At 33.0% G+C, this 19,567-nt stretch overlaps 2 protein-coding genes across 2 annotated transcripts; both read left to right on the top strand.

The window, feature by feature from the left end:
• The first annotated feature begins 11,453 nt into the window (after positions 1-11,453).
• Positions 11,454-12,172, top strand: LOC125822591 (uncharacterized). The gene has a single exon (XM_049502005.1). It carries the CDS (start codon positions 11,458-11,460, stop codon positions 12,148-12,150), a length of 693 nt encoding a protein of 230 aa, XP_049357962.1. The 5' UTR covers positions 11,454-11,457; the 3' UTR covers positions 12,151-12,172.
• Positions 12,173-13,157: 985 nt separating this feature from the next.
• On the top strand, positions 13,158-19,147 carry LOC125822593 (nodulation receptor kinase-like). Its single transcript, XM_049502007.1, has 14 exons — positions 13,158-13,432; positions 13,982-14,498; positions 14,611-15,089; positions 15,189-15,333; positions 15,508-15,579; positions 15,693-15,761; positions 15,961-16,032; positions 16,195-16,373; positions 16,652-16,878; positions 17,248-17,374; positions 17,462-17,530; positions 17,778-17,967; positions 18,225-18,357; positions 18,685-19,147. Exons 1-14 carry the CDS (start codon positions 13,339-13,341, stop codon positions 19,018-19,020), a joined length of 2,709 nt encoding a protein of 902 aa, XP_049357964.1. The 5' UTR covers positions 13,158-13,338; the 3' UTR covers positions 19,021-19,147.
• The last annotated feature ends 420 nt before the right edge of the window (positions 19,148-19,567 follow it).

The following is a 19,567-nucleotide window of genomic DNA, read 5'->3' as shown; positions in this document are numbered from 1 at the left end:
ATATCTATCATTTTCACTAACTATAAATATCGAATAACTCTACCTATCAAAATTAGAACAAATATAAAAGTACACAAAATAATATATTTCTTAAAAAGAAAAGAGACTAAAAAATATCTAATACATCGGTTTACTGGTAGCCTATGCAAAATACTAATTCAACACAATACGTGATTACTCTTCCATTTTTCAAATCATTTTTTTGGCAATCAAGTAGGTAACTAAAATGAACTTCAAGAATCTATAATGAGATTTCTAGTTAGATTATTATATTATATATAAATATCTAAATTTATTCAATATTACTTATTCGTTGATTTTTTGTTTTAATTGGAAATAAATTTCTCATGCTATATAGTAAATGCTAACTAAAGATTAGTTTTCTGTTTTCTTTGTTGAGAAAAATATACTAAAATAAGTTGATGTAAAAATATTGAAGGACCTGAAAATTAAATAGTGGTTATTAAGGAAACAAAATGTAGAAAAGATAACTTATCACATCTTCTATATACTTTCACTGTGTAAACATCAAGACGTGAGGTGTTTCCTTGAAAGAACCATCACTTATATTCAATTTGTTAACGGAACTCAAATGACTCCCAAACTGACACTTGCGTTTACAGAAGTCTGTCCAATTGAGTGTCTTTATTTAGAATATCTAATTTTTTTGGCGAAAATTAGTAAATTAGTCAAAAATTTTAATATAATTACTAAAACATCTGCACTTAAAAATAATTATTAAAAATAAGCATACGTCAATATTTTAGCAAATGTAATGCATCATAATATAATTTATTTACCTTCCTTTTTTTTCTCAAATTGAGACCATTTTTTTACCTAGTTAAAAGAAATAAAAAAAAGACTTCATTATCCACTTTTCTCTCTGTCTGAATTTTTTATCTACATTTATCATTTCTCTCTCACACAATTTTTTTCATTATTCCCTCTCCTCAAGTAACTTAAACCTTGCATTGTTTAAATCGAAATTCATCCATTATTCTAAGAAATCTCAGAATTCAGTCAAGAAATTTTCAACCTTTTATACAGATTGTTTGTATCTAAGAAAACATTTTTCTTTATCATTTTTTATATTGTATTCCTTGTTTATTATTACTGTGTTTTCAGATTGTAATTTAATTATTTAATTTTTCTGGGTAATTATAATTATTTTGGATGACGAGACAGAGTTTTACTAATGCACAAGTGAATACGAATTTAGATTTGGGTTTGGTGTACAAAAAATCGGAAAAAGGAACATAACAGATGAAGAGAAGAAAGAGAGAGTCACAGAAGAAGGTTGCAAAAATTGTATCCATACCAAAATTATATTTATATTAATTTTTGTTTGTCAATTGTTTTTCTTTTACTCAACATTTGTATTTTTATTAAGAACATTGTATTTATTTTTTAGTTTGTAGTCATTCTAATAGGTATGCCAAATGGATTTGTATTTCTTAAGCATAGATGTATCATATTTCTTTCACAGTTAATTTGTATTTTTTTTAAAAATTGTATCCTTCCTCAACAGATTATTTATTTACACTATTTATGCTAAAAAAAAATTCAGAATCTTGTATCCCTATTTCTATCACAGTCAATTTACTTTTTTTTTTTTAATATTGTATATTTCCTCAACAGATTGTATTATTTCCATTATGTAATGGAAATAATACAATTTGTTGTTTGTCAACGAAATTCTTCCTCCAAAGTTGTTTGTCAACGAAATTTTAATTGTTTGTTTCAAATTTTCTTCCCAATCAGAAAAAATCGCAATTGAATCAAATCCACTTAAAACAGAGATTGAGTATTATCTATGGAATGTTAACAATCGATTTTTAAAATTGTTGCCCTGTTGTCTACTTTTAAATTTGTAACTGATGGGATATTTAAGTGATATGCTCTTTTTAAAAAATATTCTCCCTTGATTTTTTCCTTTCTGTTATTAAATAATTGTATTCTTGCAAAGCAAACAAATAAAAAATACTTAAATCAGATACATAACAACTAAAATATTGACATTTTTTTTATAAGTATTGAAAGTGTGGCTAAGGAGTCGTGTTAAATCCAAAATATTGACATTTTAAAAATCCCCCACACAATTTTTTTAGAGTTGTGTGCGAGCGGAGCCTTTATGAACAACTTCACATGCCTTTAAGAACAACTCGCATCTTTCCAGTCAATACCTAGTAAAATCATAAATAATCCTTGTGAAATCTCACAAGATAACCCTGGACCGAATTGACTCCCTAATGTTCCTAAACAGTAAAAATAAATTCTTGAACATCCTTAACGTACCTTAAGAGAATAACAACATAATTTTTTTGAAAAAAAAATGTTTCTTGAATTTTTTTCATTATTTCAATTTCAATAAATTCTTGAAAATAATGATTTTTTTATTTCCTTAATATGCATCTAAAAATACCAATGTAATGTCAAAAAACCTACAATATTATTCTTTAAAAAATATGTATGCAAGAGTTCCAAGATAATCTTATAATTTCGGATTATCAAATTATTTCTGTTTTTTAACGAATGTAAAAATAGCATGATAATGGAAAGAGTAATAGTATACTAGTATTACTTAAGTATACAACGACAAGAAATTGATTTACAGTTCTGATTAGAGAGTTAACAATAGGTAGCATATGAAGCAAGCTTCGATTCTTTTGCTTCTGTAATTTGTGATCGGTGTATATGATGCTTGTGATTTCTAATTTATAGCTCTCCAACTAGTTATTACATGCACAACAAAATAGAGGCATAAGTTAATCCGCGCGAAAAATAAAATAGTTAATCCACACGTAAAAAAAACAAATACTAGTAGTTAATATCTTATTTTATTTGTAAATTTTTATCCTAATACTTATTTTTATTTTTTCATAAGAAGAGAATATTGCATTGATAATGTAAATTTTGTTAGATATAACTTTAGATTATTCAACTTCAACAATTTTTATAGGTTGATTCATAATATAAAATCTATGGTTCAAAATTTTAATCCGAAGTTACAAGATTATAAATTAATATTTTATACATATTGAATAAATTTCTTAAAATTTAAATATAAAATACTAAACTAAAAATTCTGAAATATAGGATTTACCTAGAATTGGTGATGCAACTCAATCTTTTCAATTGATAAGTAAGCGATTATTATTAACATATACTTAATATTATCAATTAATCATATTAAGTTTATAAAGATAATAAGATGATTAAAATAAGATTATTAGAACGTATATATAGGGTGTGTTTGGTATGAATAAAAATGTTTTCTAAGAAAATATTTTTATGAAAAACAAGAGGATTTCTAACTTATTTTCTCATGTTTGGTTGGTGAATGAAAAACATATTTCAAAAATATCTTTTATTTTTTACCAGAGAGTAGAAAATACTTTTTAGGAAAATAACTTCGACCCAAAATCAACCTCAAAAGTTGATTCAAGACCCGACCGCGAAACTCGAAGGAGGATATGACCCCGATGATCGATTTCAAAATCCAAACCTGGAATCTAACCCAAGACTAGACCCCAACTTTCAAACTGAAATCTGATCTCGACCCTGATGATTGATCTCGACATTCAACCCAGGACTTGACGCCCCACCCCAGATCCTGACCATTCTTACTCTTACTGCCGTCGGGATAAATCTAACCCTTTCCATTATTTCATAAAAATATTTTCAATATATTTTCTTACAAGGACTGATGCTACCACAAGATTCTTTTTTATTGGGGCAATAGCTTTAAAAAGAAAAATTGTCAATCTTTTATTTTATCTTGGGAGAGACAATCGAAAAGAGCTAATTCAACCCCCTTCGATAAAATAAAGAACAAGCCCCCAGGTTCAACTTTTTTTTTTACCATTAGCAAGAACTTGTTTAAGTTGCATATTATAATGAATTCAAATACAATATCCAGAAGTACTGCTTGTGGAACCTCAATCTCTACGGACATATTATCTAAATAACAATTGGCACATACAATACAACGGTCGCTTCTTGTGGATTTTCATAACCTTTTCCCTTAATTGATTCTGAAACTCCTGCATATAAAGTCAAATAAGAGGTTCCACACAAAAAATGTTAATTATCATAGGAATGACTTTATCCCAGACAAATTGAAGCTTGAATGTGCGTTTGATTTCTTATCGATTTCAACCAGCTTTGAGAATAAATAACTCACTTTCCCTATTCTAGTAGCTTCTTTACGTGCCTTCCATGTCTAAATTAAGTAATGCAATGAAGTTCTCTCTCTCCCTCCTAGTAGTTCTGGAACGAGAATCGAACTGTCTCATGACGTTCTAAACCCAACTCATGTACCACTTGAATTGTCAAAAAATTGAACCCTTGGGACCAACACTCGACCCCATTAAATAATTAGAGACCCAATCTGAGCACCCTAACTCAAGACATGACCCAAATTCGAGACACGACTTTCAAATCAGGGCCCAACCCCGAGCCTAATCGTGACCCGACTTCTAATCTGAGATTCAACCCTAATATTCAAACCTAGATCCGAGATCCGCATTCAAATTAGGATTTGACTCCGACATATAACTTGATCTTGACATCTGAACTTGGACACAATCGATCAATTTGGGAGCCGATCCTGACACTCAAATCAAGACCCGACTTTCAAACTTTAATTGGACCCCGATAACTAACAATTGATACGGGATTCAACATTCGAATCGAGACTCGACTTCCAATCAAGGATTCTTTTCAATTTGAATTCGACCCCAACTCCTGTATCGAGACTCAATCACACCTAATTTGGAACCTGACTTTCAAATTGGGATTCAAAACTTCTTTTAATTTTTTTGGTTGTAAAAGAGGGGGGGGGGGAGGTTGGTTGGTAGGGTGGTCGGGGTAAAAAAAATGAAAATTTTAAATTTTGAAAATATTTTTCAAAAACAAACTTTTAAATATTTTTTTGGTGGGTGGGGGGAGGGGAGGGGAGGGGTAGGTGGGGGCAAAAAAATGATATATTTTTTTTTGAAATACTTTTAAATTTTTAATTTTTTGTGGTGGGGGGTTGGTAGGGTGGGATGGGGTAAAATAATATTAAATTTTAAAATAATATTTCTAAAATTTAAAATTTTTCTGGTTGTGGGATAGGGTGTAATTTCTTTTTGAAACTTTAAAATAAAATTTTTAGAATTTTAATTTTTTTGGATGGAGAGGCCGGGGTATGAAGTCGGGTAAGAATTTTTTTTATAATTTGAGGTTGAAGGAGTTGAAAAATGTTTTCCTTAATTTTTTTTTTTTAAAGGGAAGACATTTTGAACTTATATTTGTTGAAAACAAGTTAATATGGAAAACACTTTTTATAACATTTAAGTTAACTAAATAAGAGGCAGCTCAATATAAACGGAAGCCTAAAACAAAATTTTAGTTAGAGGCTTAAAAATCTAAATAAATTTTATGTGTATTTAAAATTTATTGTTCTTGCACTATTAAGATGCAAATTATTACTTAATATTTTTTATATAAATAATTTCTTCGAAAAAATTCTTCTAGTTATTTTTAAGGTAAGATTTTATCGATTTATCACTGAAAAACATCTTTTTTACTACGACAATCATTATATGAATTGATAACATAATTCTATAAGTAATAAGTTGATAAATTATAATGAGTTACCGAGAATAAAATAATGCATATTTTAGAATATATATATATAAATAAATAAGTTTTTCTATAAAAAAAAATTAACATATAATTTTTTTTGGTAAAAAAGTTGACCACCCCTCCCCCCCAAAAAAAATAAAAATAAAAATAAAAATAAAATTGGGGCCTAAGGCATATCCCTTATTTTTTATTGCAGAGAGTCGATTCTAAACCAAACATGAGAAACTTTCACACCAAACACACCCATAATTATGTACTCCCAGTTAATTTGATATAACAACATATATGATTCAGTTTTTTTTTAAAAAAAAATTATTCATTGCCTAATCTCACATTCATAAATAAAGTACTGTTTAGTTACTAAAAAAAATTAATTGCCTAAGCGCATCTATTCCACAACTACAAGCATATGCCAAAAAAAATTGTCTCTCAATCTTTGGTTCTCTAACCCAAACAACTCCCCCCCCCCCCCCCCCCCCCGCCCCTCTCATTATTTAGGGTTCATTATTTATATTGGAGGATAATTAAAACTTTAAATTCATGTCAGAAAATCCATCAATCAAAATACTTTCTAGCAAAAACGATTTCATATTCAAGAAAATTGGAACTCAAAATCTCTGACTAAAAATAAAAAAAAACTTACCACACTTTACCACAATCTTAAATGATAAACGAATGAAATTGTTGACAAGGTAAACAAACGGATAGACTTTGGTTTCACTTAGACACCTTAACTGGGCAGTGTTCATATTAGACACCTCATGTAGGGAATTGTTGTGTCATTTTGACACTTTTTGTTTATATGGCTTAGTGAGTGTAATACATTCATTGACCGCACGTGAAAAAACCTATTTAGTTGACTTTTTTTTTTCTTCTTCTTTCTCATTTTCAGCCACCATTTCTGAAACTTAAACATCCAACTATGGTGAATCAAAATAGTTATCGTAAACAATTGAAAAATGATGGAAATTGTTTAAGAAATTTAGAAATACACCCATTTCAGATTTACTTAGTAAATTAATTCATGAGATTCTTTCCCAAAAGGATTGGATATTTACATAGAAGTAATTTTTTTTTCTTTTGTGAATCTGCTAATTAGGATAAAAAAGAAACAAAAAGATATTTAAAAAAGACACTAATAAAGAGCAGTGTGTACGTTGGCATGTTTCTCATATGTTTTTGCAAGTATTTGGAGAAGAAAATCGCCTTTGGGGGGGGGGGGGGGGGGAGGGGTTGGGGAGAGCGGGGTTGTGTGCAAATATTTTTGCAAAATGGGTGGGGTGGGGGGAGAACGGGATGTGCGCATATATTTCTGGAAAATGGGGGTGGGGTATTTCTGCAAATGGACTGGGGTGTTTGGAGAAGAAGACGGTGGGTGTGGGGTGGGAATTTATTGGCTTAATTTTTAAAAAAAATTATTTGGGCAAAAATCCATATGTCATTGATTCATTGGTTACATTTTATTTTTACTCAAAATTTATTGTTTAAGAATTGTTTTTGACACAAATGACAAATGTCATCGTTTAATTTATCACTTTACACGTCATTTGCGAGTGTAACACACACACCTCATATATTTTTGTTGATTGAAAAAAAAGTGTCAAAATGACACAACGATACCCTATATGAGACGTCTAAGATAAACATCATCCAGTTGAGGTGTCTAACTGAACTTCGTGCCAACTTTAAGGGGTCTCCAATAGATTATGCCTTTTATTAAAGGGAAAAAGGACAAATATACCTCCGAATTATTATAAATGGTATGTCAATACCCTCCGTTATACTTTAAGGTTATTTCTACCCTTATCGTCAATCTTTTGGGTTGTATTTACCCTTGTAACAAATGGAGGGCCACGTGTCATTATCTAAATGGTCTATCCAAAATCAATTTAAGGTTTACCCACAAATTAATAAAACCTACCCATCTACCCATAATCTAACCCACCCACGACCCACATAACTTAAACCCTCAATTCTTCCACAAATTAATTTTTTTCCGTCCAGCAATAGTTCTCCGGTAGGAGCTTAGCCGTTGTCGTCTTAATCTGCTCCAACTTGCACCTTGTTAGCATATTATGAGCGATTACATTCACTTTTGGTTAATCATGGTAGCCATTGACATGCCCATCGCTGCCGGTAAAGAACACGACAATCTTGGTGGTTGTAATAGGTGTTTGTTCCTGTGTTCTGTAGATTTAGTTTCAGTCTTCGCTACTTTTTCAGTTGTTCTTTACGAATCTCTTATTTGGATGGTTTAACTTGTGTTCTCTCTGGTAACCCATTTAAGATCTATCTATTTTTTCTCTCTGGTAAACCATCTGAGAACTTCTGTTCTCTCTGGTGAACCATATGAGAACTTGTGTTCTCTGTGGTAAGCCATTTGAGAAATCTCATCTGAGAACCATATGTTGTTTCTTTGTAAACTTCCATTGATAGCTTCAATTTACACATCATTAAAAGTAAATATTCTGGAAAAAATGAATTATTTTTCTTCATTTTCAGGCCTTTTGGGTTGTTCAATTTGTTTCTCTTCTTTGATTTGTTCTTTATTTGTGTTGCCAATTCATGTTGGGACATTGTGAAATTCATTCTTGATGGTTCAAGAGAGTGTCTTTTGTTTTGAGATCTATGAGGAGTCATCAAATTATTCAAAGTCGGATTGCAGGGATCAACGACTAGGTTTCGCGAGTTTGAAGTTGTGAAATGTTACATATGGATGGAGTTTTCAACTGCTAGGAGTAGCGATATGGAAGTCAGCGTGTAGGCATTTGGGTTGGGTTGTTGGAATTATTTTCCGGCAAAGAGCAACGTTCAAGTATGAGAAGGCAGCCGGAAATTACAGTGAAATCTCTTTGTAATTTGAGTGTGGATATTTTTTATTTGGGTGGATTTTTAATTAATCGGGTGGGTTTTTTAATTTTTGGGTAAAAATTTATTAAATATCGGATCGGTTGACATTTGTTAATATAGAGGGTATAAACGCTCCACAATTTGGACGGTAGGGACACTGATGTCCTAATAGTATAACAAAGGATATATGCGTACTATTTACGATAGTTCGGGGACATATTTGTCCTTTTTCCCTTTATTAAATAATCAATTGACAAAAGGAAGAATAGTGACGAGATGCATGTATAGTTTTAAAAAAGTCAAGAATGTTAATTATTAAGCATATATCTTAAACCGACCAATAGTTATGCCTGGAATATACGATTATTATGCTGTACAGACAAATATTATGATATGAATTTATATTTTAATTTGCCAGAATTAACAAAACGCAAAAGAAATTGGACATTTGTCCAGATTCCAATTTCCACAATAAGAATTTTATGTATTTAACGGATGTCATCAGTCCATACTCAAAATAGTCTGTAACTGCTTTGGCAATTTGATCTTTCTAAAATCTTAATTAAAAAGCTGGTATTAGCCTTGAAAATATAATATGTTATCCCCTTAAGTAGCAATTTGATCTTCCTTAAGTATTCCCTCCGTTCTATTGTCTTAATTAAAAATGAATGTCCTTACATACTAATTGTTTCACAAATTCAATACATAAATAAATTATGTTATCTTTGAAAGTTATTAGCCTTGAAAATATAAATTTGACCAACATAGGAAAACTAAATTATTGATTCATGTTTGGTCAATTTAAATTAAGGATAAATTACCTAACTACACAATATTTCTTTTCATTTTTTCTAAAATTCCCTACCATTTAAAAATATTTCAAAAATTCCTCTTTTACTCTTTTTCTCTTCTTTTCCGGATACATTATTCACATCCCTTCCAATCCAACGTTTGTTCCTATTTTACACCTAAAATCACTCCCATATATCAACAGTTACATCAATCACTCAATTTTTTAATTTCAAATGTATTCTCTCTCAAGTTCATCGATTTCAAGTTCCTAAAGAGGTTGAACTATTTCTTCATCAATTTTTTTATTCCAGTTCTTCAGATGTTGTTTTTTTTTAAAATTATTTTTTTCATTTACAATTTTCTGATACATATGAATTATGTTCTCTCTTTTTAGTATGGTATCTTGTGTATTTGATTTTGATGATGAAAACTTTCATGAAAATAGATCTAATCAACTCATTATGATTCCGACGATGATGGTTGGACTGAAAATAGATCCAAAAGGTTGTAGGATCCATTAACAATGGTGAATCACAACATTTAGAAAACGAAGTCGAAGAAGTATGAAACTTCATCTTTTAAAGTTAATGTGGAAAAGTCCCTCCAAAAAAGGGTAGAAGAGTTGCATATGCTATGTGGTGTGTTAGGTTTGAAGAAAATGATTTAGGATTAACAATCTTTGAAGAAAATGATCTATTGGTGGGCTCTGGTAAGGACTTCAGATCGAGATTCAAGGGTGACGTCATTGTTAGCAGTGAAAAAAGGATACAATAGTGAATGTTGAGAAGGAGAAGAGGGATGCACATTCGTCTTTTGAAGTGAATGTAGAAAAAAGTGGAAGTAAATTCGTCTTCTACAATGAATGTTGAGATTGTTGATTTCTTTTTTTCAATTTTTTCTTGTTCATCTCTTTCTGATATATGTGGGTTCAAATTTTTAATGTATCCAGTTGTTTTTGTTTCTTAAATTAATGTATAATGCTTTCGTTTCAACATTATGATATATTACAATTTCATCATGTACAATGTATCGTGTTCAAATTATCTTACGACTATCGTTTGGGATACACTAACTAGATTTTTATTGTATTAAGTTAATTTTGTTTCTTAATTAATGTATCTTTATCATGTATCTAGGTGTGACTATGTATCTTCTACCTTATTTAAATTTAGAAAGATGTGTATCCGTACACACTACCAAATCATATGTGTGATACATAAACTTCACTATTTTCATAGCAAAATATGTGTGGTTAAAAAATTTGTATCTGAATCCATCGATACTAACTTTTTCTATTATAAATATCCAATAAAGTGATTAACAAATTGATACATAACAGCGTGTCATAACTACATAATAGCAATCTTAGCACACAACAATGCATATGATACTTATTAACTTATAGATATGATATATAAAGTGCCATACAAGTATGTATCAAATTCATAAATGGTGATATAAAAATGTTATTATCAAAAGTTTGTTTAGTTTGAGGCAAAATGTGAAGATCTTGCAGCTACGTATCTGATACAATAAATATGGAGCACATTGATACATATATTAAACCTGTCCAATTGTTATTAAAAAGAAACGTAAGCGTAATTTATGAGATTTAATTAAATTTTCAGATTTATTTCCTGCTTTAGCGCAGCAAATTGACACTTATTGTAGGGCAGCATTAATGTATCCGGACAACCAATTATGTATCCGAATGGCTGATATTTTAGGGAATTTTTATAAAATAGAAAAGAATAGGGATATGATATAATTTAAGTCTTACACTATGAGATTTATGTAAGTTATACTTTAATTAATTAAAATAAATACATTTATGCTCATTTTATTAAAAATTTGACTTTAAAAAAAACATTAAATAAAGGTAAAATTGTAAACTTACCTAGTTTCTTAAGAAAGTAAAATCTAAAATGATGACATATATATAATGATATAAATAGGATTGGAGGGAGGATCAATTTACCTTGACGTATTTATATTTCAAGAGTCCAAATAATTTTTAAATTATTAATTATTAGTGATTTAGTCTTAAAATTTGTACGCAAATGTGGCACCTAAATTGAACAGAAATGGTACTAATATTTTTCATCTTTGTAAAACGGCAACGTTTGATTAGTCTCCTTCATCAACGCCCACTGAGATCCAAATGTACGCAGAACAACAACAACAATGGATAGATACGTTCAACAATTCCTCAACAGATTATCTTTAGCATCCATCATTGCAGCCACATTTATCCTTTTCGTGCTTTTCATCCGAACACCTGAAACCTGTGTTAATCCCAATATCACCAAACCTAAGCCCCACCACCGTTTCCCCAAATCCACCTGCGATTTTGCTCACCGGAGTTACACCTCCATTAAGAAACACAACCGTCGTGTATGGTCCACAACCGCCTGGATCCAAACAGTTGTTTCTTTCAAATCTCAATTCCAGACTCTTCAGGACAAGAAGCTGTTTACTAGACATTCACGGGCTCTTGTGGTATCTGCTGGGGCAGGTCAGGCTGTAATGGCCCTAAAAGAAATGGGCCTTCACGACATTACTGGTGTGGAGGTCGTGGATTCGCCGCCGCTTGTCAGACGTGCGGATCCGCATAGTCTGCCTTTTTTTGATAATGCGTTTGATCTCGCGTTTAGTGCGTATTTGGATCGGGCATTGTTTCCGGATAGATACGTGGCGGAAATGGAGAGAACGGTGAGACTTGGTGGCGCGTGTGTAGTGGCTGTGGAAGAGTGCGGCGGCAGAGAGGTGGAGGAAGTGGTGAAATTGTTTCGGAAGTCTAAGGTGTTGGGGATAAGGAATGTGACTATGGGTGATGAAACAAGGACTAGAATCGTATTGAGAGTTATGAGTGACTGAAAATTTCAGTTGATTTGCTGTTTAGCTTCTAGTAAAAAACTTTGCAACTTCCACGTGACACCTATCACCTTCCCGTACGCATGTCTAAGTGATAACTAGAGAGTGAAAATTCATGTATAGTTGCTAATTCGACTTACTAATAGATTCGTTAATTTTATAGTTTGAAGAGAGAGTTTTATAAATCAATTAAAGAAAGATACGTAGAAAGGGGAACATTGTTTTAGAAAGTAGTGGCTTGATTAAAGATTAAGCATCAATTTGTAATTTCTGGTACTATATTTGCTCCTTTTGTCTTTTGAGTGCGTTCCTTTGAATGATCTGATGATGTAAAAATCATTTACACTAACGGAATATATAACTTATACTCGTTATACACCCCTACAGATCAATATGATGTGAGTGTGTGTGATGAAGAAAACACAGTTAAGTTATAAAGATTCTCCCCTTCCCCTTCAAAGTGGATGGGAGTGTGTGTGGTTAATTGGTAATTGATTAGTTGTGTTTACAATGTATAATATCCTTTTCACCTCAGAATAAAATAAACAGTAAAACTACAAACTTAATAGAGGCAATTGTTGTCCATGTTGAAAATTTAGCTTCAATCATCTGATTGAGAGCACCAAAAGGTAACTTTCTTGACTTGTATAATATGAATAAAGAAAGAGAGTTTAATAAGTGAAGGCTCATTTCCTTGAGGTTTCGCCGTAGATAACAGACAAAAGGAGAGACGAATTAGAGAAGATGATTGACGAATGGTTGTTTTGTTCCGCCCTATTAGTATTATTATAATTGCAATTTGAGTTGTATCATTAAACTAATTATTGTCCCACCATTACCATGACAAAGACGATTACTATTAGTTTAATCATATAATCTCATAAACAATGTAAAATAAGTGACGTTACTTTTGTACTAATTTTTAGTTTAGTTTTTACATAGAAATGCTTCAAGAATAGAAACCATTGGAAGTCACAAGTCATAACAACATCCAGTTTGCTGGTATCTGCAAAACCTATCTTGTTCCCTGCTACCTTTTTTTTCGCTTTTTAATCAGTTCTTCATTTTTTAATTACAAAAAATTATGAGTTGGAAATTGGATTCTGTAGATAACCAAAGTTTAATGAGATAGGCATAGTCAGGTTTTGAGTTGGATGACCTGATGGAGAAATTTTCTTCCATGAGAATAGGATGATGGAAGTGGTGAATTGCTGGAACACAAGGTTGGTCAACTGTGGTATCATCTGCCTGGTCCTGTTTTTACATTCTGCCTTTGCACAAGAAGGTTAGTCTACATAAATCATGTTTGATGTTTTTTTTTTTTTAGTTTGACAAGTATATAAAAGTTACCAATTGCTTTGATATCAATAAGATAGTTGCTCTTTCCTCTATTGTGAATGATATTGATCATCATCATCCTGTTGATCTCTATAATGTTGTTGAATTCCCTCGAGAACCCTAACGAGGGATTCCCAAATAAACACCACATAAAGACTCTGAAAGAAAAAATTGCCTCAAACTATCATATAAAGCTGTGTTTGATTGCTCCACAAAGTGCTGCAAAACTCAGACCTATAAACCTACTTACACTGCATAAGTAGATCGTATTGACTAAAAAATGAAAAAAAGAGCATAATTAGATCGGGTAAAATAAACTTACCTGTCTTACAAAACACATACAAATCATTTCAACGGCAAGCAGTAACCAGCTATTCGTAGCATATATATGTAATATGATGTTTAAGCTGATGACAAACAACCTCATCATACTCTAGATATGTCACATAATTAGATTACTTAAATCTAACTGAAGTTCCAATGTGGTTTCGAGCAGGATTTCTAAGTATTCAGTGCTGTGCTGCTGCAAACTTTACAGAGCCACGTACCAACTTAAGTTGGATTTCAGATGGAACTTGGTTCCCTGAAAATCAGAGTTGCATATCAAGGCCAGTGTACAAGAGTGCACACTATGAACGAGCTCGATCTTTTAGCTCAGACATTGGTCATAAGTGGTGTTACAGCTTGCCAACCAGGAAAGATCATGACTATCTAGTAAGAGGTACATTTCTTTCTGTCAAACAAGAGAAGACTCTCCCACACAGTTCTTTTGTTGTTTTGATTGGTGTCACACCAATAGCCACAGTAAAGTCATCTGATGAACTTAAGGTTGAAGGAATTTTTAGAGCTACTAGAAGCTATACCAACTTCTGCCTATTGAAAAAGAAGGGGAATCCTTACATTTCTAAGGTTGAACTCAGACCGATAAATTCAGATTATCTGAAAAGGGAGCCTTCAGAAGTACTCAAACTTGTACATAGAGTAGATGCTGGAAACAAGGTTGCGGAAATCAGGTATTCTTTCATCCTATCACAGAATTATATTTTGGATTGGCAATACAGTATATTCTTTCATGGTAACAAATCAAGTATCATGAAGTGATAATGTGAAGACTTGTCAACTCAGGTACCCATATGACCAGTATGATAGAATTTGGAGACCAGCCTCAAATCTAGAATCACAAGTTACTCGAACGCAGCCATCCATTATTAAGCAGGTCATTGCAAGAAAACACAGTTTATTACCTCCTGCATTCGTATTACGAACAGCCCTCACCCATCCAGAGAGATTGGACTTCTTGCATGAAGACCTTGACACAGGATATTATACTTACTCTCTCTTCCTGTACTTTCTAGAGCCCAATGACTCAGTTCAAGCTGGAGAAAGGGTGTTCTGTATATACATTAACAACGAAAAGAGACTCAAGGTTGATATACTGGCTAGTGGTTCCAGATACCTGGATGTAGTTCTGAATTTCAGAGCAAATAGGTTTGTCAACCTGACGATGATCAAGGCCTCAAATCTATCCCAATTGGGACCCATTTGTAATGGTTATGAGATTTTAAAGACTCTTCCTTGGGTTAAAGAAACAGCCATGGAAGAAGGTAATTTTACTCAAGAATATGCATAGTAGCAGAATATAAGATGCCATAGTAGAAAAGCATTACAGAGAAGTGCATTTATTATCTCTCTATATGTTTCAGTTGACATAATGGCGAATGTCAAGAAGGAATTATTGCAAAAAAACAATGAAATATGGAAGAGTTGGTCAGGAGACCCTTGTCTTCCCCTTCCATGGCCGGGTCTAACTTGTGCTCGAGTCAATGGTACTTCAGTCATCACTCAGATGTAAGTTATTCCCTCTCTATCAAATACTCAAAGCAGTTTGGTTTTCTGAAAATTATCAAATAATATGTCTACCATTTTTTCAACCTCATTTATCCGTAGCATAGTAAGCGCGTTTGAGATAGATGGATTACACTTCTGGTCATTTAATCCTTTTTCTCTTATTCCCTACCACAGAGATCTCTCCTCAGGTGGCCTTAGTGGACCTAGCCCTCCTAGCATCCAAAAACTGATGCACCTGAGAAAACTGTATGTCCAAGCCTTTGTCATCAACACTAATATTTCACCTGTTCATTTTCTATTAAAACAAATTTACAATCTGGTGTAGTTTTACTAAACAATCAAGTTATTTGCCAAGACAGGAATATCAGCAATAATGGCTCTAGTGGCACAAATTCACTCTTTACATCATCCCTCACATACCCTACAAGGTAAATCTCCTATGTTGGTTTCCACATAAAATAATTGCAAAATGTGAAGAAGTTAAATAATATCATACAGAGGATTAACCTCTGAAAAAAAAACCAAAGCTGTACAAAAAGATTTACTAGCAAGCTGCCTTCATGCTTCATATGTTACAATAAAAAAGTATGATGTGACACTAATATCTTTGTTTCCTTGTCCCTCCAGACACTTAAGCAGAAGCATTCATATCAGCAACAAGCTTTCAAGAAGCATCAAAGAATCTAATATTACAACAGAGTATGAGACCACTGCCCTGTCTTCAGAGAAAAAAACAATTTCTATGATTTTACGCTGTCCACTTTTTCTCCAGGGGTGGGGGGAAGCAATGGGATATCAGGAGCAGGGAGCTGACAAAGAAAGAGAAATAAGCCTAATTTGTTTTCCTTTTTTACATTTCAGCAAAGGGATAGCTAATGTTAAACAAAACTCAAGTTCAACACATAAACTTGTGATAGGAGCAGCTGTAGGTACAGCTCTCATGGTGATCCTTGCAATTGTTATCTCTGTGGTCTGCCTCTTCAAAAGACGAGTAATGGCAGGGCCAAAATTTCTTATGAGAAATTACTCGATCACAAGGAGTAAGTACACTCTCAGCACACTAGAAATAATCCTGCACGCATAATGCATGATAATTTAAGAATCTTTTCTTGTTGATTGCAATAGCTTAAGATTGGACTCAACAAGCATAAATCATAAAACTTTCATGATTAAAAATAGCAGAAACTGTAACTATATCATCTGTTGCAAAGAAGCTTTTTTGACAGGAACTCAAGAAATTTGAAACAGAGTTTATATCCTTAACATTTGGTACTTATACTCAATGAAGCAATATGCTCAAAAAAAAATTCAAATGCAGATGCAGTATATTCAGTACCAAGCACGGATACTACCATGATGAAATCAATATCCTCCAGGAACTTCAAACTGGAATATATAGAAGCTATTACTCAGAACTACAAAACTTTGATAGGTGAAGGTGGCTTTGGATCCGTTTACCGTGGTACCTTACCTGATGGTGTAGAAGTGGCTGTAAAGGTCAGGTCAGCCACTTCGACTCAGGGAATTCGAGAATTCAATAACGAGGTAACAATCTAGAGTATTTGTAGAACAATTTCCTCCCAACTTCCTTATTTGCATCAAACCAACAAAAAGATGTTACCTAAAATGTGAGAAAAGCATCAGCACATGGAGTGAGCAATGAATCTTCTATTTTCTATTGCTATTTCACATAGGGAATAAACTAACGATACGCTCCACAAAATTAATACTTTCTCACAGATCCGTGATGTTCTCTTCATAATTGCTTCCGGCGAGCAGTGTTGCCTCTGAAATGTCTTAGCTCTTCAGGAGCCATCTTTATAATAATGCATCTTATCCATGCATATATAGTTAACACATGCATAACAAATAACACAGCCTGCAAATTAACCACTGCTGTAATTTGTATTACAGCTGAACCTTCTGTCAGCTATCACGCATGAGAACCTGGTCCCTCTTCTTGGCTACTGCTGCGAGAATGAACAGCAGATTCTGGTTTATCCATTTATGTCAAACAGCTCCCTACAGGATCGGTTATATGGTACTGCATACACAAACAAATTCATGTCTATCACTTTTATCATAAGAACCAGCACTAATTTCTTGCTTGTTCCCTCATCCTATTTAGGAGCAGCAGCAAAAAGGAAGATTCTAGACTGGCCAGCCAGACTTTCCATTGCGTTAGGAGCAGCGAGAGGCAAGTAACACAAAACTCTGCTATTCATGCAACTCTTCAATGAAATAAGCCATATCTATGGACTTAAGCATGCGTAAATAAAAAGAGAATGTGTTTACCTGAGAGGCAAAGATTGAAGGCATAATATGAATCTAATAGAGTTTAACAATCAATCATTCCCTATTACTTAATATGAAGGCACATTTGTAAACAGCAAATACCAAAGTTTGCCGTTTTCATTATGTTATTTCCTTTTAATCTTCTTCAGGTTTGCTGCACCTTCACACATTCTCGGACCGTTGTCTGATCCATAGGGATGTCAAGTCAAGTAACATACTCTTGGATCAGAGCATGTGTGCCAAGGTTGCTGATTTTGGATTTTCAAAATATGCATCTCAAGAAGGTGATAGTGGTACTTCTTTAGAAGTAAGGGGGACAGCTGGGTACTTGGATCCAGAGTAAGTATTATCTCTTCTAGATTGTGTCGTCATTATGAAATTTGGACAAGAGATAAGTTTCTAAAGCACAGCCTAATGGACGGCTCTGCTACCTTAATATGGATTACGCGAAGTGATTATTCTTTGAATCATCCGCAGGAGATTCTATTAGTATATTTATTGACTTTATTTTCGTTATAATTCACCATAGCACAAATGGTTCAAAAAGCTTTGGGGAAATCAAGCTCGTGTCCTTTTCATGAATTCTTTCTGCATAGGTACTACTCGACCCAACGTCTGTCAGCAAAAAGTGATGTCTTCAGCTTTGGAGTTGTCCTACTGGAAATCCTCACAGGTCGAGAGCCTCTCAACATAAACAAGCCAAGAAATGAGTGGAGCTTGGTTGAATGGGTATGGCCCAACTTAGCAAGCTATTTCTTTAACTGAAATTATCCAGATACAAATTGCTACTATTACTGAATCCTCAGAACCACAGAGTCTCTTCCCATAATTTATTTGCAGCAAACTACAGTGCCATGAAAAGACTGAAAGAGCTTCTTTTTCTTCTTTTTTTTTTACACAGAAAGAACTTCTGTTGTTACTACGACTTACGTGATAATTCACAGCTACTCAGATGATAAACTGATGTTGAGTGCTTAACTACTTTGCAACTATATATACTCTTTTGATTTGCATGTTTACATCTGATCACAAGCAAGTATGCACTTTGAAATACAGGCGAAACCTCTAATAAGAAGCTCAAGAGTTGAAGAAATTGTGGATCCCACTATCAAGGGAGGGTATCATGGTGAGGCACTGTGGAGAGTGGTAGAGGTGGCTTTGGCATGCACGGAGACATACTCGACTTACAGACCATGCATGGCGGATATTGTAAGAGAGCTCGAGGATGCATTGATAATAGAAAACAATGCATCAGAATACTTGAAGTCCCTAGACAGCTTTGGAGGATCAAATCGTTTCTCTATAGAAAGGTCCATTGTCCTTCCACCTATTAAATCTCAAACAGAGCCATCGTGTCTCCTCTCAAAACCAGCCCCTCCACAGCCAAGGTAAATGCTTCAGAGGAACAGATTTAAACTGATTGCAATAGATAACAGATTTCTTAGAAAAGTTCCTGGAGAAATTTTTGCAAATTACTCCTCAAATTCCTTCAAGTTAAATCTCATTAATTGTTCATTTAGTAGAGCAGATTTTATCATACATGCCAGAGAACAGAAAGCAGTGTTGTCAAAGGAGTGCTTAAGCACCAAAGTGAGGCATACTTTCCCTTGCTATTGAGATCTTGAAGACTGATATTTCACTTTATCGTAAACCAAAAATCAATTTCTTCGTCCATATATTTGTTTATTCAGGCTTAAAATTATTAATTTTGGACTTCACACATATATATATTTGTATTTTTTTTCTCCATTTTCGCCTTCCTTCATTAAAGCACACGCTTTATTTGTACTTAAAGCCCCAACAAACCTTAAAGCTTTTTTGTGCTTCTCGCCTTTGATAACACCTGATCAAAGATATCTAATAGGTGGATTACTTCATTTTTTTTCTGGAACAAGAATGAATACAAATTTGATGAAGTATGCCAATGAGACTATATATT

Source organism: Solanum verrucosum, unplaced genomic scaffold (genome assembly GCF_900185275.1).
Source record: "Solanum verrucosum unplaced genomic scaffold, falcon-dt-bn FXZP01000103.1, whole genome shotgun sequence".
Taxonomy (NCBI): Eukaryota; Viridiplantae; Streptophyta; class Magnoliopsida; order Solanales; family Solanaceae; genus Solanum; species Solanum verrucosum.
This window is presented reverse-complemented; position numbering and strand designations above follow the sequence as displayed.